Source organism: Notechis scutatus, chromosome 1, assembly GCF_049901735.1.
Source record: "Notechis scutatus isolate UNSWTSFEM ecotype Mainland chromosome 1, rNotScu1.2, whole genome shotgun sequence".
NCBI lineage: Eukaryota > Metazoa > Chordata > Lepidosauria > Squamata > Elapidae > Notechis > Notechis scutatus.
Genome location: NC_142009.1, coordinates 192,610,365 through 192,635,903, shown reverse-complemented (window position 1 = coordinate 192,635,903; position 25,539 = coordinate 192,610,365). Strand labels below are relative to the sequence as shown.

The window sequence follows — 25,539 nt, the reverse complement described above, 5'->3', positions numbered from 1 at the left end:
CACACATACGCACAAAATACATTTAGTATGCTTTTAAACGAAATATAAATACATTTGGAATCTTTATGGGAGGTACAGCATTTTAAAGATCCATGCTTAGTGTAGCTGAACTATAAAAAAAAAAAGAGGTATAGAAAGAGAGAATTAGGAATTGTGTTGTTGCCAAAACCAGAAATAGAGACCAAAGGTGAATAAAGCAATCTTTAGCTGAAGGAGTCTTCAGGAGTCTTTACTGCAGTGTTCCTTTTTCAGCCAATTCCATTTCCCACACCACTGATCCAAAGAAAGATATACTTTAGTTTCCCTCTGTTTTTCTGTAATAAATCTGACTCTTATGAATAATAATTGAATTTGTTTCTTACCCTTTGCTAATTCTTATGTCACACCATCTTAAATGTCCTGGCAAATCTAGACAATAAACCTATACTCACAGTCGTAATTAAGAATTGTGTAATCTTTCTAATTTATTCAAAATCTTTCAATCAAAACAAGCAAGTAAATGGCCATTGCCACCAGAAATAGCAGTGCATTTCAACTGGATTACAATCCAACACCATCGAGAAAGACTTTGAGTAATACAATGAAGTTTTAAAGTCCATGGTATTGTTTATGAATTGTTGGTGTATTGCCAAATACAGTTTTAGGAGAAATGTTAAGTAATAATGTGTTTCAAATAAAGTTTTTCAAATTAATCAGATCAGTAGTCCTTTCCCTATTTCGTTAAAACCTCTGAGAAGAGGCAACTGTCATTGTCTTGTTCATCTAGCATTTTCTCACAGATGCAGGGTCTTCTTTTTGGATCAATGAACACCATTTCACATGATCACACACAGCAACTGGGTCCAACTGAACAATTTTTGATGTCTGCATTAATTGTATCCTGCCACCTGAGAGCCACTTGTGTTTGTTGTAAAGCACCACGTATAACACGAAGAGATTCCTTTACATTAACTAATATGTACAGACATATTTTTCAGCTTGTTAATATTTGGTTAACAAGATCTCATGAGCTTCAGAAAAATATGCTGCATTTCCTTATTTTCAAATCAAGCTGGAAACTTACAACCAGCTTTATTTTTATTTGTTTCACTGTCCTCCATCAACAGAATGAAAAAGAAACAACATTTCAGGAAGAACGATAATCTTAATTGTGACTTCTCTGATAAATAATGACGAAGACAGTTACGTTTTCAGTTTTGCATTGGTCTTCTGCAAAATAATCATATTTCTTTAGTTGTGATTTTAATAATTATATTTGCAATAATTTTTCTAAATATTTAAAACTACTTAGGTTAATATAAAATCCAATATTTACAGGAAGTCATTTTTCTCACCATTTATTTTTTTTGAAAAGTTGTATCCATCTATATAATGGTTTTCCCAGTGTAGTTTAAAACAGATTAAATTGTAAAAATAGTAAGTAATGATTCATAATTAAATATAATATGTGTGTGTGTGTGAAAGAGAGAGAGGTTATTGCTGAAAAAGCAATAAGGTGGTGCCAGGTGCTTCACTGAGCCGAGACACCCCCCAAAAAAGATTAGGAAGCAGCTCTTGAATACTCATACATAATAACAGAGTTGGAAGGGACCTTGGAGGTTGTCTAGTCCAACCCCCTGCTTAGGCAGGAAACCCTACACCGTTTCAGACAAATGGTTGTCCAATATCTTCTTAAATACTTCCAGTGTTGGAGCATTCACAGCTTCTGGAGACAAGTCATGCCACTGATTAATTGTTCTAACTGCTAGGAAATTCCTCCTTAGTTCTGGGTTGCTTCTCTCCTTGATTAGTTTCCACCTATTGCTTCTTGTCCTGCCCTCAGGTGCTTTGGAGAATAGCTTGACTCCCTCTTCTTTATGGCAGCCCCTGAGATACCGGAACATGGCTATCATGTCTCCCCTAGTCCTTCTGTCCATTAAACGTTATCATCCAGTGCCCTCTGAAGATGCCCTCAGAGTAAGAGAAGGAACAAATCAGGAAATGTGTTCTTTCAACTGTGTCCCCAGTTATCGTCAGCACCTTGAATTGGGATGGAAACAAAACGGGATTCAGCAAAGAGCATAAAAGACTGTGGTTGTATGTTCACCTACCTCAGTTCCAGCCAATACTCTTGCTGAACTAATTTGTACCAAAGGAGGTTTCTGTGCTATCTTCAAGGACTTTCTGTGCTATTCTTCAAGGACATACAGTGCAGTGCAGTACAGTTCTCAGTAGGGGAAATTAGCAGGGATTGGATGGCAGTCCAAGGAGGGCTATAACTGGCACACCAGCCTGCTCAACAAAAGTGTATGTAACACTTTGGCCAAAGCTTGTGCCTCTAATGACAAAGAGGAATCTAAAACCATTTCCAAGCCACCAACTTAACCCTTTGGGGACATATATACCCTTTGCAGAACAGCCTGATAAATATGACGTGTAATTGATTAATATTTACTTTAAGTGTTTCAATGGGGGACATTTATTCAGTTCAAATTAGAATTGAATTAGCTCTGCTGGTGTTTTTGTAAGATCTCCAGGCTATACGATGCCATTCTTATATTGCATTCTTATATTAAATTTCTGCTACTTTTTGTGCTACTATTTTGTAGAGTACCCTGTATCTGTGTATGTTGTCTTCCTTTTAAAATCAAGGGTTTTAAAATCAAGACCAAAACAAAATTAAAATTAACAGTTTTCTTTACTCATAGTTAGCCACCCATTTAAAATTTGCTCCATCTACCCATAAAAATCAGGAAAAGTTTAAATAAACAGAACACAACTTCTACAATATCATTCTTTAAAGAAGGACTAAAATTGTATTTGGGAATCCACATTTCTATTTCACATTGAGCTTAGTGCCAGGTGATTGCAGGAACATATCCATATGGAGATTATTTTCTGCTGCTTTAAAAAAAAAAGAATTTATTTTTACTTTCCAGGCTTGCTTGCACCTCTCAAATTCCCCAGCACAGAATGCCATCCACATACAAAATACCCTGCTCTTGTTTAGCTTCCAGGCTGAGGCAAATTGGCCAGGTGCTCCCACCTACTCAGACAAGTGATAACTTATAACTTGTGCTTGTTAAAATCTCTGACAGTCACCCACATTCCAATTTTCATAAAATGTGAACAACAAAATCAGTTTGTTGCTTACAAATCCAATCCTTGAAAAGTACATGCACTTCCATAGCAACAGTAGTAGCAGCCCCCAACGGATCCATGAAGCTTTAAAATGGCTGAGAATCCCACAGGAACCAATGACAAATATTGGAGGGTGAGAAGGAAGAAAAAGCATCAACATGGGCCATCCTATCTTGCATGTATACCTACATGGATATATACATTATACATACAACCGTATGTTGATGCTTAAAAAAAAATATCCTTCAATATCCTATTAACAAGGGCTGCCAAAGTGATCTCCCCCCAATCAATTAAAACCTATGATGATGTGCTAGCTTGAGTCACAAAGGCAGAATTTCTTCCCAGGAGGCGAAGAATGATATTTCCACCAATGGAAACCAAGTCATCCCTAAGCTGTTCAGAGCTCAATAAAGCGATTGATCTGTAGCTGAGATAGAAATAAATTGGTTCAACAAAGATGACAGGATAAGATCACAGGGCATAGAGCTGATCATTAGTGATGAGAATGCAGACTTCAGTTTTGCTTGATGGTCCTCTTTAATGGGGCCAGAATGCGATTTATCGCTGCTTACGTTTACTAGATTTGCATTTGGAGTTTGGAAAGAATGTGGGTAATTTTTTAAATGTCAGGTGAACTTCTTAATATCACTCAGCTAGTAGGACGAATACTGGGGTCCAAACTCTGGAGCATTGCACTAGATGGTAGATTTCCCTACCAAGAGCTATTCCAATGGGTTGAATTGCAATGCTTGCAGCTTTTAGAAGGTGTCCTTCCAATGTGTGTGTGTGTGTGTGTGTGTAAGATGACAGATTGGAGAAATCTGAGTTAGTTTAACATGTAGTGGATTCTGTATTTTATAACAGAAGAGATTCTGAATATTGACCTGAGGAGGTGTGAATGACCAAAAGGAAGGCACTAAAGCAAAGCTTACTTGATACTAAATATGATTGGGCATTTACCAGTTGCATGCTGCTGCTTCCAATGACTTCAATTGGGATGGAAAATAAGAGTTTTAATGTCTTGGGTGGGGGCATGAGCACAGAGTGGGAAGGGACTTTGGAGTTCTTCTAGTCTGACCCCAATTTTGGCATAAAAGGAGACCTTATATCATTTCAGACCAGTGGCTGTCCAGTCTCTTCTTAAAAGCCTCCAGTGATGGAGCACCCACCGTTTTCTGGAGTCAAGTCATTCCACTGATTAATTGTTCTCACTGTTAGGAAATTTCTTGTTAGTTCTAGGTTGCTTCCCTCCTTAATTAGTCTCCATCCACTGTTTCTTGTCTTGCCTTCTGATGCTTTGGAAAATAGGTTTGAACTAGCAACCCACATCCATATGCACATCTCTATTGGGGCCACTGTATCCTAAAGGACAAGTTTTGTATAGATGCGGAGACCAAATATATTACTATTTTTGGTTCTCTGAAAGGCTTCACATTTTGCCACATTCTCAAGAGCTTTCTGTTTTTAATTTCTTCTTGCATTTAATTGTTCTTTGAATACATGAAGAAATTATTGTATCATCAACCATCAAGCAACAGATGGCCTATCTATCATATACAATTAGTATCTAACATGGGGGGCCACGGTGGCTCACTTGGTAAGATGCTGCGTCTGTGCACTGCTGAGGTCAGCGGCTCTATTCCCATGAATGAATAAACCATGTAGGAACAAGAAAGGAGCCTCCCTCAACTGCCTTCCGGAATTCAGACGTCCTGCACAGAGGTGGGATTCAGCAGGTTCTGACTAGTTCTGGAGAACCAGTAGTGGAAATTTTGAGTAGTTCAGAGAACCAGCAAATCCCACCTCTGACTGGAGATTTCACAGTATCCTTCCCCTGCCACGCCCACCAAGCCATACCCACAGAACCGGTAGTAAAAACATTTGAATCCCACCACTGGTCTCGTGGGTAAAGATAACACTGCCCAAAAGCCACTTCGGTGATCCCTGGCTAACACGTGCAATATACTAAAAAAGAAAAAAAGTATTTAACCTATTGCATTAGTAGCAATTGGCATTTTCATTTTTGGTCAGTCCTACACAATAATTCTAATTGTGCGTTACATTCTCCAATGCAAGAGAATACTTGCTTTTCCCCATCTTCGTTTGAGAATGTTCCTCTCTAATTCACCTAGAGAAATTATATGAAAGAACCATACTAAAAAGTCTAGCCAATTATAATTAGTTAATTATAAATCTAAACAAATTAAATGTTTTCAGCTCAAGAAAGTTTTAAGAGATTCAGAGCTTATTATGCTTATTTGAACTTTCCCCTGGCACTTCTTTCTTTTTTGCTTCTCACTCTTTCTGTGCTGTTTTGTGTGCATTAAACTCGGTGACCAAGTAAATGAGAAGGTGGAGAAACTCAAAATGTTGAAATACTTCTTGATATTATAGTTTGGTTAATACTTCTACTGCTTTGAATGGAAAGTGTCTGCTTTGCTGTTCAGTTCAAACATTGGCCCATAATTTGGCTGGGCCCCTTCCATATGTGGGATCAGGACAATTGCTTTCATTGTCTTCTCTGATAAAAGCTTCCATTTTTGCCATTTAAGCCATCAAAACTTAACTGGACCTCACAGTGACATTAATTTACTTTTGCTTGAACAGGATATCAGAAAGGACAGTGACTATTTTCTAGGAGCCCCTTATATAAGTAACATCCAACAAAGAGTTTAAAGAACGTCAGAGAAAAATGGCCCGCTACAAATCATTGCGATTTCACTGGCTTGTGCTAGGCATGCATGAAATGGTTGCTTGATAATATAACTGGCTGTTCACACTTGCTGTGCCAAAACATACATCTTCAGACATAGCTTTCATGTCTTTGGATCCATTGAAAAATAAGGCTATTTTGCTAGGCTATGCCTTGTTGCCCCTCAGATATATGCACTGGAATCTCAAAATGACTTGGATGTTTCAAGAAAATTTCATTCCCTGCTAGTTTCTGACTTTTAAAAAAAGAAAAAAAGCAGCTCCTAATGGGAATGGCGAAGAAAGAAAGAAAAGGAAGGAAGGAAGGAAGGAAGGAAGGAAGGAAGGAAGGAAGGAAGGAAGGAAGGAAGGAAGGAAGGAAGGAAGGAAGGAAGGAAGGAAGGAAGGAAGGAAGGAAATAAAATAGAATATCACTGTAACTCTCCAGATAAATATATAAACTCAAAGTCAACAGTCCCATTATTACTAAGGAAATTTCCTTTTTGTGTATTATTTAGGCATTAAAATCAAATTTGATTCAATTTGCAGTGATACTAATAGAAAGAGCTGGGAACGGTAGCTGAGTGTATTCTGAGTAAGCAGCATGGTGTAGCAACTTCAGAGGAATGCAACTTTAAACTGCTTCAAGGAAATTGTACTTGTTAATCATGAGAAGTAATTGTTCTATTTATTGTTCATTGATCAGATCCCAAGCCAGGTACTATGTTATGTGGTGGATATTTGTCTGTAAGAAAGGTTTAAAGAAACTGCTGTAGGTTCAGAGAAGAGCAAGGATTATCAAGGAACGAGTCGTAGTCCTTTGAAGACAGACTGAAAGAGCATCCCTGAAGAAAGGTGAAGGAAGGGGTTATGATACCACTTTTCAAATGAGTGAAAGGGTATCATATAGAAAGTCAAGAAGTGTTCTGGGGTGCAGGACATGGAATAAGGGATGCCAGTTGAAAGAAGACATACATTGAATGTTTAAAAAAAAAGTTAAAATTGAATTTTAAAAAAGCTTTCTAACAAAACTCTTGGAAGTGGAACAAATTTCAAAGAATAGATGAGCTTGGCTTCCTGAAAAGTGTTAAAATGGAGGGTAGAAGGCTATCTATTGTGTGTGTGTGTGTGTAATGAATCTCGGAATCAAAAATATGAAAAATGTTTATATTGTTTTATTTTATATCATTATATTTTGTTTTATTTTTAATGCTAAAATTATATACCTGTGCACACTTAGGTTTTTTAATGTAATACATCCTTATATACTTTAAACAAAGACAGCTTATATGTATGTATGTAGTTATGTATATAGTATATCTTACTAGCATAGCTCGCCTTACGGTCTCATCTTGAAACTATTAAAAATAAAGATCATTAAGGCTGACTAATAAACCTTAATAGGTTCAGACAGTGCATAAAGCATATTCAGTTAAACAAAGGAGATGGGGCAGAAGAAGGAAAGGAACAAAACAAGTCATACATAGCTTCTTATTGTTGTACTGTCTTCAATAGGCACTTAATGAGGTGATTGAAAGTACCGCGTGAATTTCAGCAGTATGAGCATTTCAAAAGCCAGCCTGCAAATGTCTGAAATGTATCATTCTGTCATTCAGTTATGGTATAAACAGAATACACCTAAGTATATAATAGGAGGATTTTAACAATGCACCAAATCGCTCAGGTATTCTATTTCCAAGCTGTAAGATAAGATAGCATCCATTGTAATCCGATGCATGGAACGTATGTTTGATACCGCTGTGTTAGACCAACTATGAAAATGGCAACTAGCATTTCTGAACACAGAGGGCCCAGAGATATCCAGTGACAGTGATTTTAGGATTGCCCTAAAATTATATAGGCATCTTTTTAGAGTGCCGCTCTATTTAGAACAGGCAAATTTTTCAATTCCCATATTTGGAACCCTGCCTTGTCAACATTCAAATTGTGTTAATTGGCCCTCATCCACTGCATTTCTGATTCTGGGTATTAATTTAGAACACATTTTCTGTCTCCTGATTCAAATGTTATGAGGTAAACCATCTCCAGTGACTTCATTAATATGCCAGCACTGACTTAGTGATACCTTCAATAAAACCATTCCTGAAATTTAGAATAGAGCCACTATAACAGGGGTGGGCACACAATGCCCATAGGATCAAGCCACTGAGAAATCAGTCAGGCTCAATAGTCATATCCCCTCTGCCTCTATCTTGCAAGACAACTGCCAGGGTGGCACAGATCAACCTAAACCTCAACCCAGATTCAGATTTGGGATTGAGATAATCATGGTTCTCCAATGCAGTTGGATGGTGCAGTTCCAGACACCATCTTCTCAAGCACTAACTAAAGAAGACAAAGGAAACATATTCATTCCTAGGTATGTGAGTTTCTGTTGGAGAAGGAGTGACAGAACCTGGGGGAAGAGTCAAAATGGGAATCAGCCTAGAGTCTCTACATAGCCATAAACAGACGAAGTCCAACCCCTCTTGAATTTTTTTGGTCCTTACCTAACACCAAGATAGTGCTAAGCATTACTTGCTCAGTGGCTGTGCATGGGCATGATTAGTAATAAATCAGTTTAATTGGAAGTTCACATGTGATCTTGATCTTTTGCAAGTGACAGGCCTATCTTTTGCTAGAGCATCAGAGGTGGTATTCAGCAGGTTCTGAGCAGTTCTGGAGAACTGGTAGCGGAAATTTTGAGTAGTTCAGAGAACTGGCAAATACCACCTCTGACTGGAGATTTTACAGTATTCTTCCCCTGCCACGCCCACCAAGCTATGCTAGAACTGGTAGTAAAAAATTTTTTGAATCCCACCACTGTAGAGCAGGCCTGTCAAACTGGCAGCCCATGGGCTGGATACATCACATGCAGGCCACACCCACTCAGTTCCGCAAAGGCAAAAAATGTCACAATACATCACAATCTGGCCCATGATGCAATCGAGTTTGACCCCTGTGCTCTAGAGCAGGTGAACCCATGCCTTCTTTAAAGCCAGCAAGTTCCATTATCGAAGGATGCCTCTCCTAAATCCACTCCATCTAATCAATCCACTAAGGCTAATTTGAATAGGCCACATTGTGCTTGTTGAGCATGAAGTAAGCTGGTCAATTATCAGGGTCTTTCCCATGCTCTCCAAAGCTTTATTTTTACATGAGATAATCCATATCAAACAAGAGCACACAATTGATACAAACTCAAGGTAAACCACACCAAACTTGATTGCAGGAAACACGACTTCAGCAACAGAGTGGTCAATGTCTGGAACACTCCACCTGACTCTGTGGTTTCTTCCCCAAACCCCAAAAACTTTAACCTTAGACTGTCTACTATTGAGCTCACCCCTTTCCTAAGAGGTCTGTAGGGGGCGTGCATAAGTGCACCAATGTGCCTACCTTCCCTGTCCTATTGTTTCTTTTTATTTTTCTTATATGTATCCATTTCATGTATTCATAACTATGTTTACACTTATACCTGTTATCTTATAATCGCTTGACAAAATAAAGACATACATACATACATACATACATACATACATACATACATACATACATACATACATACATAGGGAGATCTGATATAAAAGTGTAAATTGCAGACTTTTCGCACTAGGAGAGCTTTAACATTAATTTTCAGTTCTCCAACAACACATTTGAGAGTATGTTGGTCAAATGTTATGCTATGCCCAAAGTGTATCTAAAGGCTCCTGCTAACCCAATGGCAGAAATGAAGCCCATATCGAAGTCATATTTCTGTAAACCTCAGCCTACCTCTCAATTTGAATTAATGCTACACTGAAGAACTAGATGGACAGAGATGAGGCACAAAAACATCAGCCAATTCACCTATTTGGATCTCCGCAACACAGATCAGATCTGTTTCCTTACCTGAAATCTAGTCATAGGATTTTCGAGGGGAAAAGAATTATGGGAAAGCATGTTTCTACTTTGTTTTATAGAACTTGTTTTCCCAATTTATTTTTGAGGCTATTTTTGTGAGACAATTGACCAAATCCAGAGCTCCAAAGTCCCTACGTGAACTCATACTTGCCCAAAACATATTTCACAAAATCCCTCAATTTATTCTGCAGATATATTCCTTTGTTTCCCCCCTCCCACCAGAAGCTAACAAGCACAGTAGATTTGCAATATGTGTGTGGTTATCTGTTTTTCACAGCTTTGCGATACAAAGAATGCTAGCAGCAAATGTACAGGTCTTTCATGCTGGCATCGGAGGAGTGAAATACACATGCATCCACCATACATGAACAATGCTGTATATGAAACAAAAGAAATGTATATATTTACACGCAAGCTCTATTTACGTGCAATGCAGTTTAGGAGGAGTTGTTTCAGTTGGAGAAGCAGATGGTGGGGGTTATTTTTCTATTCCAATTCTCCCAATTTCGATCGTTGTATCAATGTTTGGAGAAGAAAATTGCTCAGCGGGGAAAGCATTTTCTCATCACTTGCTTTTCTTCAGAAATAGCACTCCTTTGTGTGGAGTGTATCCCAAGCTGAGCATGCATGCCCAATAACACAATTCCAAACAAAATGTTGAATTCAGTGTAACTGAACACAAATCAGTTGTGAAATGGCAAACTTGCTTACGTGAAGACAAAAATACGACTCCATCTTTCTGCATAATTTCATACCTACGTTTTCTGCCTAAACCATCAGATCTTTATGATCTCTTGGCATGCTGTTTTTTTTTTCCTTGCACCTTTTTCTGTCTTAACTCAGATGATTCTTTCTGATGGGAAAGGTAGTAATAGGTGAGCATCCCTTGTCACAACTAGCCAACCATTTCCTGGAACCTTCCAGCTTAGAGTAAAAACAGATGGTTACTCCATGGAGGGACTCTCCTTAAAGAGGGCCGCATGGTTTCCCCACCCCCTAAAAATGGAAAAGAACAATTCCATCTTTTTGCCCTAATCTTTTTGCTGCATTTGGAGCAGGGCCACTTTAGACTGATGAAGAATGGCTCCTTTTGCAGTTATAGCTGAGGTGGGTGACATTTTTAAATAGCAGAGTTACAGCAAATAGTTTCTACTTCTATTGCATTTATTTATGTCATTTTAGAAGACGTATGAGCCACTTCAAAAATCTGCCAACTTTGAGTGGCATATTATTCTCATTCTTCAAAATTTAGATTACAATAATTAGTGTGTGTGTGTGTGTGTGTGTCTTGGACAAGTCCCTGCAGTATTCTTGGCAAAATTTCCAAAGGAAATAGAAGGCTGAGAGAAAGGTGACTGAGAGAAAGAGTGACTGGCTCAAGATCACCCAGCTAATTTAAACCCTAAAAGGCAGGACTGGAACTCACCACCTCCCTGTTTGTAGCCTGCTGCCTTAATCACTGCACGGCAGTGGCTCTCAATTAACAAAACAAATGCTAGCCCTCCAGCAAATCCATAGGAAGGGGAAAGGGGGAAATTTATTTAATCTAGCCCCCAAATCCAAACACTATTCCTTATCCTCATAACATTCCAGTGCCTAATGGACTTTTTAAAGGACCAGAAGGCCATTTCAATATCTGATATAAGCTATAGCACCCACAGAAATGGGTGCTAGAACTGAAAACCCCACAGATCAGAGGTGGTATTCAACAGGTTCTGCCCCGTTCTGGAGAACCGGTAGCAGAAATTTTGAGGAGTTTTGAGAACCGGCAAACCCCACCTCTGACTGGAGATTTTACAGAATCCTTCCCCTGCCACGTCTACCAAGCCACGCCCACAGAACCGGTAGTAAAAAAAAAATTGAATCCCACCACTGCCCCAGATTCTTATGGTGTCTGAGAGCAGGTACTTGGAACACACACACACACAGTCACAGAAGCAAAACTGAAGGGTTTCCTTTTGCCTGTGGGCTGCCCTTTTCCCATTCCTGCTGTGCCCTTGAGGACAGGCCCCTCTCTTGCAGTCCAAAGGCAGTAAGAGGAAAGAGAGCAGTGAGATTTTATTCAAACGTAACTACATAGAGCAGGAGTCCACAACCCCAGTGGTGGATTAAGGCCCACTGGTGTCCTAAGCACTGACAAATCTTGGTGGCCCCTCCTTCGTACATACTGTACAAACAAAGCCATATTCTCAACTTTGTGGTGCCCCCTTTGGGCCTGGTGCCCTAAGCACGTGCTTAGTCTGCTTAATGGTTAATACACCACTACCCAACCCTCAGGCTGTGGCCCACTATCAGGCCGTGGCCTGTTTGGAACTGGGCCATGCAAGTGGGCGAGTGTGAGCACACAACTTCACTTGCACGAATGGCAAGCCCTCACACTCATGCACAGCTTCACTTGTGGGAAGTTGTAGGCATGTGCGCGAGCACCCATGCTCCTTCTCCCCCCCCCCCACCGGGCTGCCAAGCCAGAAAGATTGGGGACCACTGACATAGAGGCAAAGCAGAACTAGAGACAAAGATAGAAAAGCGGGATTTGGGGCTAATTATTACCGTGGCAGAGCCAGTTTGGTGTAATGATTAGGACATTAGGCTACAATCATAGAGATGGTGAGTCCTAGTCCTGCCTTTGGCACAAAGCCAGCGGGGTGACTTGGGCCAGTCCCTCTCTCTCCCCGGACAGGAGGCAATGGCAAACCGCTTCGGAACAATCATGACAAGAAAACTACAGGAAGCAGTCCAGGCAGCTACTAGCAGCCTGATTTGAAGGCTCACAAGTAATAAATAGATAAAATCTGATGGCTCACTCTTTTACCCTCTCCTTTTAAAACTCTGAAAAATAACAGCAGTCCATTGAAGTCGAAGGAAGCAAAGTAAGATGAATAAGCAATGGGAAAAGTCTAGAAGACTATGATTACTCACCAGTGTGGTTGTTAGAAGCAAATAGCATTGTGGACCAGGTAGACAAGACCCAGAGGGAGGCTTTTAATGTTCTCACCTAATTCCCAGTCTCTAATTTGTTATCAAACCTAGGCTTTTAAATCACATGTGGTACACAATGTCAGATTATGAATTGGGTTGGTTGCTTTTTTTTTTTAGAACACAAAAGTGCAGTCCATATTGTTGCACTAATCTTCAACATTATAAAAGAGGCTCCTGAGACTGCTGGCGTTGGTTCTGAAAAGAGATTAATTCGAAGTTGTATAACAGTAGAATCTCTTCCTGGTCTCTGAGCCCCTGATGGTATAAAGCAGTTAATGGTCCTGAAGAAATGCTGGATTAGAAGTTACTAAGGGCTACTGATTGTTAGTGCTTCTTTAATCTTTTAAATCAATGCGGTAATAATAATATCACTGTAAGCTTCTGCTTAAATCTGGATAATGCATTAGGCATTCATATTTTAAGTATTTTGATGACATTCTTTTCATGAGTTTGCCTTAGAAGTTTGGCATAACTTATTAAGGCCTGTACATAGCTGGATTGGAATGGAGTGGAATGAACCAACAGCAAAATTTACTTTATATGTGAAGCAAAACAAATTTAAAACAATTCAGAGCATTGTGCACTGGATATTTTGCATTTTCCTTTTCAGATACTTTTAATATGTGTGTGTGTGTGTGTGTGTGTGTGTGTGTGTATGTATGTATCTGTGTGTGTGTGTATATATATATATATATATATATATATATATATATATATATGGTGTTTTCTTAAGTTTTCACAGGTACTTACATGTATGGTATTCAGCTTTGTTCTAGCAGCACCAGCCGAAGTATTTTGCCATCAATCTGCACGAAACATTATAGTTGTGCTTAAGTTTTCACAGGTACTTACATGTATGGTATTCACTCTCGCATTATAGTTGTGCTTTGTCTGACTCACAGACGAACACAATACGCCTGATGATGGCAGATGAGATTCTGCCAAACGTTTACAACTTTAAAAGCACAACTATAATGACGGGAAAATGGAAATGGAAAAAGATCACTACAAAACAAACAACCCAGGAGATTACAGCACAAGATCCAGGATACACTCCACAACAATACGCCTGATGATGGCAGATGAGATTCTGCCGAAACGTTGCTACAACTTTAAAAGCACAACTATAATGACGTGGGAAAATGGAAAATGGAAAAAAGATCACTACAAAACAAACGACCCAGGAGATTACAGCACAAGATCCAGGATATCTCCACAACAATACGCCTGATGATGGCAGATGAGATTCTGCCGAAACGTTGCTACAACTTTAAAAGCACAACTATAATGACGTGGGAAAATGGAAAATGGAAAAAAGATCACTACAAAACAAACGACCCAGGAGATTACAGCACAAGATCCAGGATATCTCCACAACAAAACTCACAAGGCCATCACACAGCCCATTATACCAACATCAACTCCATCAACCAATCAAGAGGCAGCAGCGCAGCCAACCAGTCCAGCACACCAGCCCCCACCAGTATTTATAGAGAGACAGCAGCTTCGATCACACACTGCTTACACTGGCACGAAACCGAAAGCACCAGCCTGAGGATAGCGAGTGGGACCTCACCGAAATGTTGCCAAGATACTCTTAATCTTACATGGGAAAAGACCCAAACACACCTAGACCTACATACTTGTACCCGTGAAAATCTATGAATATATATATATATATGTTATGTCTCACCTGTACAAACGAGGTGAGAAGTCCAAATTTCCAACTAAATACAAGCAAGCAAGCAAGTCCAGTAATTATGGAGTTAACTCCTTTGAGCCGATAAAGTTCTTGGCAGTCTCACACACACTGTCTGCCAAGTCCAACCAGATAAGAGGAATACAAATCATACAAGCTGTCACCACACACAGGATACTCCGAAGCTTCTCTCCATAAGTAACACGTTGTCCCGAACAAATTCCCAGAGCGAACACACCCACGTTTATTCCCTGTGGGGCGTGTCAGTCCCTCATCTCAGTCTCTGATTCGTCCCTTCTTTCTGCGTTGCAGCTCGCACTTTTGCCTACGCCGCTGCCTCGCATCAAGCCAGCATTCCTCTGCTGAATTCTCAGTCAGAGACTCTGATACGCCCTCCTCCTTTTCCTGATTAGCCTCAGGTCTTCCCTCTCGGTTATCTGCCGACACCTGAGGCACAATCAGGGAGGAAGGCATTGCCGAAGAGGAAGGTCCTGGGGAGGAAGGCATTTCCAAAACCTCCTCTTCCCCACTGTCCGAGTCTTCGTCCTCTAATAAAGCAGGCTCAAACCTCAGAGCCACAACACACACACACACACACACACACACACACACATATTCTTAAGTTTTTGTGGGTATTTATATGTATGGTATTCAGCTTTGTTCGGGTATTTTCCCACATCATTATAGTTGTGCTTTTAAAGTTGTAGCAACGTTTTGGCAGAATCTCATCTGCCATCATCAGGCTTGTGTATTGATTGGGTTTGTCTGTGTGTCAGGCTTTGCAGCCGTTTCTGTTTTAAATTTGGTGCTAGCCTTGTGCTTTGTTAGAATGGTTTTTTCTTCATCCTGATTGGTTGGGAGTCTTGGTCTGTGTTTATTGGTCTTGGAGTTTGCTGTGTTCTGCTTGATTTGTGTTTCTAATATCTTCTGTCTGTTTTGTAGGATTTTTTGTCTTGATTGGCAACATTGTGTTTCATGTATTGGGGGCTTTTAATGCAGCTTGGCTTCGGGTGAATGGCCAGCTATTGTTTATTAGGAAGCTAGGTTTCATCTGGGTGATTGGGTAATTGACAGTCTGGTGGAGTCATCTCTTCTATAAAAAGACCTGAAAGCATGAATAGAAGAGATGATTCCATCAGACTGTCAATTATTTGGAAGCCTGCACTCCGAAACAAAAAAATCTCCACATCACAAGCCAAGCAAACACCTGGGCACAAACAGACCCCCCCCCCCAATACCTCCAGCCTAAACACACCCCAACCAGGCATTAAGTAATGCCTAATCATGTACAGGTGGGCCTTAGTTAACAATGGTAATTAGGACCAAAATTTACATTGCTAAGCAGTGCACTTGTAAACCATGATATAATGTGACTGAACCACTTAGCAAAGGCAATTCCAGCAATTCCTGTTTACCGTTGTTAAGTGAAGACTATGTGGCTCATTAAGCAAGGACCTCCCATGATGATGACTTCTGACTTATACTGCTGGTTTCCCCACTGACTTCGCTTATGGGAAGCTGGAAGGTTACAAATTGTGATCCCATGACCAGGGGACACATCTGCTGGTTGGAAATCCAGGCCAGTGGCCCTGCATTCAACTGTATTCAGATTGCAGTTAGTGTAACCATAGGACAATGCACCAGTCAGAATTTTAAAGAGCAGTTGTAATTACTACTCATCATAAATTGAAATGGTTATTGTATGAGTGATCATTAAACGAGGATCACTTATACCCACTTTCCCTGGGAGCAAAGTGAGTTGAACTCAGAAGTACTATGGAATAATTCTGTAACAGATTACCGAAAGCCAATTTGGTGTAGTGGTTAAGGCACCAGGTTAGAAACCAGGAGACCATGAGTTCCAGTTCTTCCTTAGGCATAAGACCAGCTGGATGAGCTTGGGCCAGTTAATCTCTTCAACCCTAGAAAGGAGGCAATGACAATCCACTTCTGAATCCCTGCCAAGGAAACTGCAGGGACTTGCCCAGACATTCACCAGCCATCAACACTGACTTCAAAGATGGAACAAATCCAGGGGTAGGCTTCAAAAATTTTAGCAAAGGGTTCTCTGGCCAGTTGCTGGGTGGGTGTGGGCATGACCTAGTCCAGAGGTCTTCAAACTTGACAGCTTTAAGACTCATGGACTTCAACTCCCAGAATTCCTCCTCCACTCATGTTAGCTCAGGAATTCTGGGAGTTGAAGTCCACAAGTCTTAAACTTGCCAAGTTTGAAGACCCTTGGCCTAGTCAGCTCCTGCACCATGGCAGGGGGGTGTTTTTGCCTTCCCTGGGCTCCGGAGGCTTCTTCGAGCCTCCGGGAGGGAGAAAATGGCCTCCCCGGGCTCTGGACCTCTCTGAAAGCCAGAAACAGGCCCATTTCTGGCCTTCCCAAACTTTCATGGCAGGGGGTGTTTTTTGCCCTCCCCGAGCCTCTGTGCGCGCCCTGCACTTACCTGCATCCAAATTGTGCCACGCGGGACTCCTGGGAGGAAAGGGGTGGGCGGGGCCAGCCAAGAGTCAAATTTGGGGGTTCTCTGAACTGTGCAGAATATTAGCTAGAGGATCTCCTGAACGCCTGCAAACCCCCAGCAGCCCACTCCTAAACAAAACTAAAAGCACCTAAAGTATCCTGTTGCTCTTTTTAAGGGCTGATTTTTACCTCTTTACTTTGTTCTTTCACCACCAGGCTCTGGAGGAATCAGAGGCATGCAGAATACCTGGAGGTTTGGCAAGTGTGAAGCATCAGTTTGAAAAAGGAGAAGCTCAGTACCAATATCAGCAAAAATCTGTACAGGTAAAATTGAGGAACAATAATAGTTGTTGAATTATTGAAGCATAATGGGGACAACATGACAATCCTGATCTGGAACGCATCTTATAATGTCTTGCTATGTCTGTGTCCCATTTTCACTTAGAAGTGATGATTATTTCACTTTTTTTAATGAATACCCTTTTCCTTTATCATCAGACACACATACCATGTGAGAATTACAATGCCCACATAAATTTTTTACAAAGGTTGCAAAGGCTTTGTTTTAAGAGCAGCCACTTGGCTGTGAAAAAAATATATGATGTTTGTCTTTGATAAACCATTTCCTGAAACATGCACAAATACTGGAAATGTTCTGTTTTGAAAGGCTATTGTACCCTAAGGTCTAACAACTGCTGAATTACCAGCCAAAACTCCTACCGCGTAACAGTGAGGCAAGCACACATCGGATATATACAGGGGTGGGATTCTACCAGTTCGTACCTATTCACTAGAACCGGTTGTTAACATTCTAAGCAGTTCAGAGAACCCGTTGTTAGAAGAAATTACTGGCCTAATCCTGTAAGGAAGGCAGGAAGGAAACATTCTGGTGTTGCTTACAGAAACTGCCTCTCCGTTAACCCTTATTACATTCTTGGCAGGACTAGACTTCCTGCCTCTGGAACTTCTCTGGAGTTTTTTCCCCCTCCTTTGCTGGTACTTTGTGTGTGTGGAGTGACCATTCAAAGTTTCAATGGCACTGAAAAAAGTGACTTATGAACATTTTTCACACTTACAACTGCTGCAGTATCCCCACAGTCATGAGAGGCCAGGCGAGGAGATCCATGCCTCGATGTGAGTGATATTGAGTTGGCCACGCCCAGCCAATAACATGACCACCAAGCCATGCCCACCACCTAAGGCATGCCCACAGAACCAGTTGTTAAAAAATTTGAATCCCACCCCTGGATATATAGCCCAAAATATATGAAAAGATCCATCCTGTCTTTGGGATGTAATGCCTCAGACATAATTTGTCAATAATGTTCATTATAATGAATTTGCAAGTGACATAAATGCATCCGAAACACTTTTCTGTTAAGCTATTTTTTTTTACATACATATGAATATTAGAGTATACCTATTGCAAGGTAATTACAGCCTTAAATAAATAATCACCATCTAAACACCTGTCAAATGTCTCACTGTAGAACAATGATCAAGACATAAAACTGATTTCCCTTCCCCAAAATGTGTACATCTAAACCACAACTTCGGAGATATAATTCACTGTAAACTCTCTGTGGTTTGCATTTATTTCTCTTGAAGCCGTGCAAAGCTTTTTCTGTTTGCTCTTTTCTATGAGACGGACAAGAAAAATGCAAATGCTACCTGGCAGATAGCTGGTAAATGTTGGTTTAGGGGGGAAATTATTTATGTACTTTATTATTTAATTATCAGAGAGTATAAAAAAGAAGAAGAAAAAGATGGAGGGCATGATGTAGTCAAAAACCACTGCTTCGCTCACTGAATTATTTTAGTTTGAAAGTGCAGCACCAGTGAAGTAACCTCTGGACTTACAAGGTCAACAGGGACAAGGCCACTTCCAGTTTTGCCATTCAGCTATTAAAGTCCACAGCTAGATGGTTCACTGCCTTTGGATATCAACGTGAGCAGGTTTTATTTACATAAAAATAGAACTATGAATCCAAAGGCAATTCCTCTCCACCTCTAGGGGTACACAGCAGACAAATGATTAAAAACAATACCAGGGAGCATTTTTAAGTTTAATGCTGGAGATGTGTGCCGATGGAATAATGGATTTTCCCCACTGAGAAATGGGATTAAATTTCACGCACTCTGCAATGGCAATACTTCAGAAATGTCATATCACGTTTCAAAAGGATGGACGGAAGAGATTGCGGAGAAAGGGAAGCAGGATGAAGGGCAAAGCTCCGACATATCTCAAGTCTTGGATAGAATCAAGAATAGTTTTTTAGAATATGTGAAACACCTTGAAATACCTCACATTTTAGGACTGAATCCTGACAAAGATCACAGAGTGAATATATCATAATGTTGTGTACATGTGTGGATGTATTCAGTAAATATTGTTTTAAAAAAGTTTTAGTTTTGAAGCTGGCAGAAACCGTATTTCCTATGAGCAAATCCTCCCACATAGGATATTCGCTGGAGGAATTAAAGGATTTTAACTGATCCTTCCTTTATTTCCTCAGTCTCCTGTGGCCCCTGAGGAATTGTTCCACATTATATTCAGTTGTTTTTATGTGCCCATATGAAACCTGAAATCATATATTCAAAACAAATGGATTTTTTTTTTCCTGAGGAAGTGATCACTGAGGAAGTCACTGCTTGTATTCATTCTTGGGCCTCTGAATGGCCCTGTTTTTTGGCTTCTCATCTTGTTCTAACACATCCAATCATCATGTTACCTCACAAAATTAATTTTTCCTTGGATCTCATTCATTCAGAATATTCCCTAAATTTTCTTTGGTTCTTCCCTTAACACCATCCATTGGTGCATAACATACACCATTCATCGTATATGTGACCTACAACTTTCATACCTATGAATTGTTACATCATAACTGTCTACATTACCTTATTTTACCATAGTCTTTCAGGCATAACTTTTTAGTCTTTCCTTTATCATTAAACCTACCTTTTTGTTCCCCTGCATGGCTTCATCATTTCATTCTACAAAAAATATTGCGTTTGTTCAGATCTATTTGCCCTTCTCTTTTAGTTCAAAGACAGATAGTTCATCTATTTTTTCCATTTCATTCATTTGTGCTTTTTACTGATATTATGTGAGTTTTAAAATGAACCATTTAAAATATCTTGTGTTGCTTTTTGAATGATCTTCTTATACCCAGCATGGGACTAAACATTATGCATACCACAGGGACCCCACTGAAAATTGTATTACCAAATCAAGTGTTACCCTCTGTTTTATTACAGGTAACTTAATTTAGTTTTTGTTTCTGTTGGAGCAATCTGTAACAGAGAGGATATAATTGAGAACATGCAGACTACAGTGATAGATGATACTAAAAATGTAAATATGTGGCTTAAAAGAAGATAACTTCTAGCAGGATATTACTGGAAAGAATAGGAGTTGCTGCTAACCCCAAAGACACAAAGACCAACAATTTTAAAACATTTCCAGAGTAGATTACTATCTCTAGCATCTTGGAATGTATGCATGGCTTCTGTTTGCTGAGCTAAAAAGTGATTCTTCCATAGCCTTGCTGAGAGGGCAAGTGCTATTAAGCAGTCTTTCTGTGCAAGGCATAACAATGAGATTGTCGAAGGAGAGCCGTGTAAGTCTGTGATAGCCAAAACCAGAAGGAGACTGGTACATCTTTTCCCACTAATAAATTTTATTAAAAAGCATAAGCTTTCATGAGCTCCTGCTATCTTCATAGAGATGTCCATATAAGGTTTGTTTGATTTTGGGTAACGATTTGCCACTGCTTTCTTATAGGGTGTTGCTCTACTGCCTTAAAAATGATGTTTTGGGGGAATAGAATGGAAGGCTGTCAAAGGAGGGGGAACAGGTGAACATTTTATGTCCATAAGTCTATTAAATATGAATATTCTGAGTGGAAGTCTTCTTGAGAACGTTCCCATTGGTGGATAAGAAGACCAGATCCAAACCTTGAAATATGAAAAATCGAACTAAAGAACCTAACATGGAATTTAAAGTAGTCACAGAGTCAACCAAAACAAAATAACCCAAACAAGGCGACCGTAGTTCAAGAATAATATTTAAAAAGCAGTCATTTTCTTTTGAGTGAAGGAGACATTCTCACCTTGGCTGAAGAATTCACAGCATACATGCTGGGCGAGTCTTGCCAAATTGAGACATTAGATTGGAAATGCCCTCCTTTAAATAGCCACCTGTCACATCTTCCTGGCAGGCACTGTGGAAGGATTACAGCAGAGGTGGAGGTATTATTTTTCAAGTGAAACACATGACAGAAATAAGTAGCTACATACTACAAAGTAGACTCTGTCCTAAAAAGGAAATTCAGATGAAACTGAAATGGAGAAATGTAACGTTTCATGTCAGAATGCTTCTAAATTATGGGTATGGTGCATAAAAGCCCTCTGGTTTTGAGGCAGCTGTCTTCACTTTTTTTTTCCTATTTAGAGGGAAAATATTTTTAACTCTAATAATTCAGTGACACATTTTGGTGGCCCTGTAGATGTAATGCCCAGTTTCACTTATAAGAATTGGACACTCTTCGGGAGAGAAATCAAGACTGAGTTAAAGAGATAATCCCAAATAGGTCTCAACTAAATCTTTACACTAGGGTTTCATTAAATATATGTTATTGATGTTGGGCTTCAAATAATTTCCTGCGCTCACCAAACTTAGCAGAAATAGTTGCAACTCTCAATACGTTGAAGAGGGGCATTTTGCCTGAGCAGCCAGAGGATGGATGCAACCTGGGGATGTGTTGGTACCGGGGTGGGGTTCCTGTTGCCAATCACTGTCAAGACAAGTCTTGTGCAGATGATCAGTGTTGGCAGGGCCATAGCACCATGATAGTGTATGTTGATATGGTGAATACATTTAGTGTCCACCCTGTTTTTGGCAAGGGATTTTTTTTCAACCATAGTTTGTGATGCAAACAAACAACAGCACATTCCTAAACTGCAGAAGTTGTCTTGTTCTCTCTCTCACACACTTTTTTTTCCTTACGACAAAAATTTACCTAACTGATATTAAAAAAGTAATGTCCCCTTAAACATAGACTCAGAGCTGATAGGGATTTTAATAACAGCATTGTAGAATGGTTTGAAGTCTTTGTTTGACTCTCCCTTATTTGTCCTTTCTTGATGCATGTATTAAAAATTGTATGTTACATTGGTCGCCTAATGTAGGCTAGCTGACTTTGCTGCTGTAGGGTAGTGAAATATTTCCCCCTCTGCCTTTCTTTTTAAATGAAGTTCTCCCCTATCCAGAATCAAAGCACCAACAAGTGCCCACAACAATTAGTTGTACTAGCAATGCTGACAAAATTCTGTCACGGACTAATTTGTGCTTTGAGTCTCATTGCCTAAGCGTCTTCTCCCAATAACCTATATGGACAAATTCATACTGTTTTTAGCACTTTATACTAAAGTGCATTATTCATATATTTATAAATGTACATTCCACCAATCCCAATGGCTCAAGGCAGCTTACCAAAGTGCATATAGGACATATATAAAATTCTAAAATTAAATATTAAAAGCCCTAAAACTCAACCACATTAAAACTCTAAAAGGCTTGGGTAAAAGAACAGATTTTAACCTACACTATAATATGAAAAAGGTTTACCTCAACTCCAAGAGCAATTGATTCCTGCTATGAAAAAGCCAAATGTGTTGTAGTTCTTGCACTTGTCTTCGATGGGACAGCAGAAGGTTTTGAGGTAGATTGTACAAGAGTAAGTTTGTATAATTAGCATGGGAGCCATGAAAGTTTTTTTTTTTTTTTTTACACACAGTGAATGCTTTCTGAATGGGTTCAGAAAGCAACTGGTTTTTCATGGAGATGATAAAGGATTTTTGAGAGAGCCACAAGTAACTGTAATTTCTGGTCCATCTTCAGTGGCCACTCTACTAAAAGCAATTGCAGTAATCCATGATCAAGGCTTGGAGCATCTGTGCCACACAATGAGGTGTGACTAATGCCCCATTATTGCTATATGGTTGTCCACTATTAATGCTAGTTTATGGAGGACCCCCCGGTCTGCAAACTTCTTCTTAAGGTGGAGGGGACTGAATCCTCACCCAAAGTAGGCATATTAATTGAATCCTGGAATCCAATCCCGATCTAATCCAATCATAGTCTAGAATCAGCAACAGTTCTGATTTGTCCATAAGGATCTTTAACTTGTTCTCTTCAGCCTTTCCTCTGTTTTATTTTTATTTTTATTTATTTATTTATTTTTGTCAATTGCTTACAAGATAACAGGTATAAGTAAAAACATAGTTATAAACACATGGATACATATAAGAAAAATAAAAAATAAAAGAAACAATAGGACAGGGACAGCAGGCACGTTAGTGCGCTTATGCACGCCCCCTACAGACCTCTTAGGAAAGGGGTGAGCTCAATAGTAGACAGTCTAAGGTTAAAGTTTTTGGGGTTTGGGGAAGAAACTACAGAGTCAGGTAGAGTATTCCAGACATTGACCACTCTGTTGCTGAAGTCGTATTTCCTGCAATCAAGTTTGGTGTGATTAAACTTCAGTTTGTATCTATTTTGTGCTCTTGCGTTGTTATGGTTGAAGCTAAAGTATTCATTGATGGGTAGGACATTGCAATGTATGATTTTATATACTATACTTAGATCGGACCCAATGCAGCATAGTTCTAGGTTTTCTAGGTCTAGAATTTCGAGTCTGGTGGCATAAGGTATTCTGCAACGAGTAGAGGAGTGGAGAGCTCTTCTTGTGAAATATTTCTGGACTTTCTCAGCTGTGCTAATATCAGATACGTAATGTGGATTCCAGACTGATGAACCGTAGTCGAGTATTGGTCTAGCAAATGTTTTGTATGCTCTAGTTAGTAGTGTGATATTACCAGAGAAAAAGCTACATAAGATTAGGTTAACAACTCTTAACACCTTTTTGGCTAAGTAGTTACAGTGGGCTCTAGCACTTAGATCATTAGAGATGAGTACTCCAAGATCCTTGACAGAGTTTGGATCATCAACAAGGTCTTGACTATTCAGCCTGTATTTTATTTTCTGATTTTTTTTTGCCAATATGTAGGACAGAGCATTTATTTGTTGAGATTTGAAGTTGCCATTTGTTTGACCATTCTGATACATAGTCAAGGTCTTTTTGAAGGGTAGCAGTATTGTCTGTGGTGTTGAATAGCTTTACATCATCATCGAAGAGAATGCAGTTGCTCTTAATATGATCACAGAGGTCATTTATGTAGAGTATGAAGAGAGTTGGTCCTAGAACACTGCCTTGGGGGACACCACTATTGACAGGTACAGAATTTGATAGGACACTCCCAATTTTGACCATTTGTTGTCTGTTTCACAGGAATGCTTCTGTCCAGTTATGCAGGTGTTCAGAGATACTGTAAGATGTTAGTTTTAGGAGTAGTTTGTCGTGTACCACTGAATCAAAGGCTTTACAGAAGTCTATGTAGATTGCGTCTATTGCTTTGCCTTGATCGATTTGTGTAGTCCATATGTTTTTGCAGTGTAAGAGTTGCAGATTACATGATAGTTTTTTCCTGAAACTAAATTGTTTATTAGAGAGTAGGTTGTTTGTTTCTAAGTGGAGGATGATGGATTGCTTAATAATTGATTCTATGACTTTACAGGTGACACAGCATAAAGAGATTGGTCTGTAATTTTCAACTAGGCTGGGGTCTCCCTTTTTGAAGATGGGGATGATCGTGGCTTGTGACCATAGTTTTGTCAAGGAGCTGGTCCTGAAAGATTTTTCAAAGATTATGCTTAGAGGTTCGGCTAAGACAGTGGATAGCTTTTTTAAGAAGTATGCACATATTCCGTCCGGTCCAATAGATAGAGATGGTTTTAGATTGCATAGTGCTTTTTCAACATTGTCTACTGTAAAATCAATATGTATTAGATCATTGTAGTTTTCTGTGGTTCGACTAGGAAATACTGGGCATGATCCATTGCTGTTTACAAATACTGAGCCAAAGAATGTGTTAAAGAGGTTGGCTTTAATAGTGTTGTCATTGCAGTCTTTACCATTAGGTCCTTTCACGGGTGGGATGGACCTTGAGTCTTTTAGTTTGTTGTTTACAAAATTGTGGAAAGCGCGTGTGGAATTGGTGCATAGAAGGTTTTCTTCTTGTTTAATGTGATAATTGGTGTATTCAGTTTTTATCTGGTGACATAATTTTTTGTATCGGCTTTTGAAGTTGGCAACATGACCAGATTTGTTTTTCTGCCAAAGTGATTTCTTTTTGGATTGAAGCTTCCTTATTGTTATGGGTAATTTATTTTTTCTGGTTTTGGGAGTTGTTAATGGTACATATAGTTTGATGACTCTTTTGACTTCAAGTAAAAGTATGTTGTAATGGTCTTCTACAGTATTGCATCCAGTGAATAGAAATTGCCAATCAAGGATGAGAGATCGTTGTTTATAAGATCATAGTTGCCTTTTTTGAAGTTATAATTGTGGATTCCGGCATTGTGATGATTTTTGTGTGGACATATGTTGAGACAAAAGTCTATCATGTTGTGATCACTGTTGGAAAAGGGTTCTTTAATTTGTATTCCATAAATTGAATTCAAACTATTGCAGAAGATGAGATCGAGGCAGTTGTTAAGTCTGGTGTTGTTGGTTACTAGTTGTGCTAGTCCCAGATTTGTTACTGCATT

The 25,539-nt window shown here is 39.5% G+C and overlaps 1 protein-coding gene across 2 annotated transcripts in view; it reads left to right on the top strand.

Moving 5' to 3' along the window:
- XIRP2 (xin actin binding repeat containing 2) overlaps positions 1-25,539 on the top strand; it is a 217,862-nt gene that overhangs the window by 138,094 nt on the left and 54,229 nt on the right. For both annotated transcript variants that reach the window (XM_087949789.1, XM_026674369.2), the window contains one exon: positions 17,082-17,189. In XM_087949789.1, the coding sequence (XP_087805915.1) occupies positions 17,082-17,189 (108 nt within the window). The remainder of the gene's footprint in view (positions 1-17,081; positions 17,190-25,539) is intronic.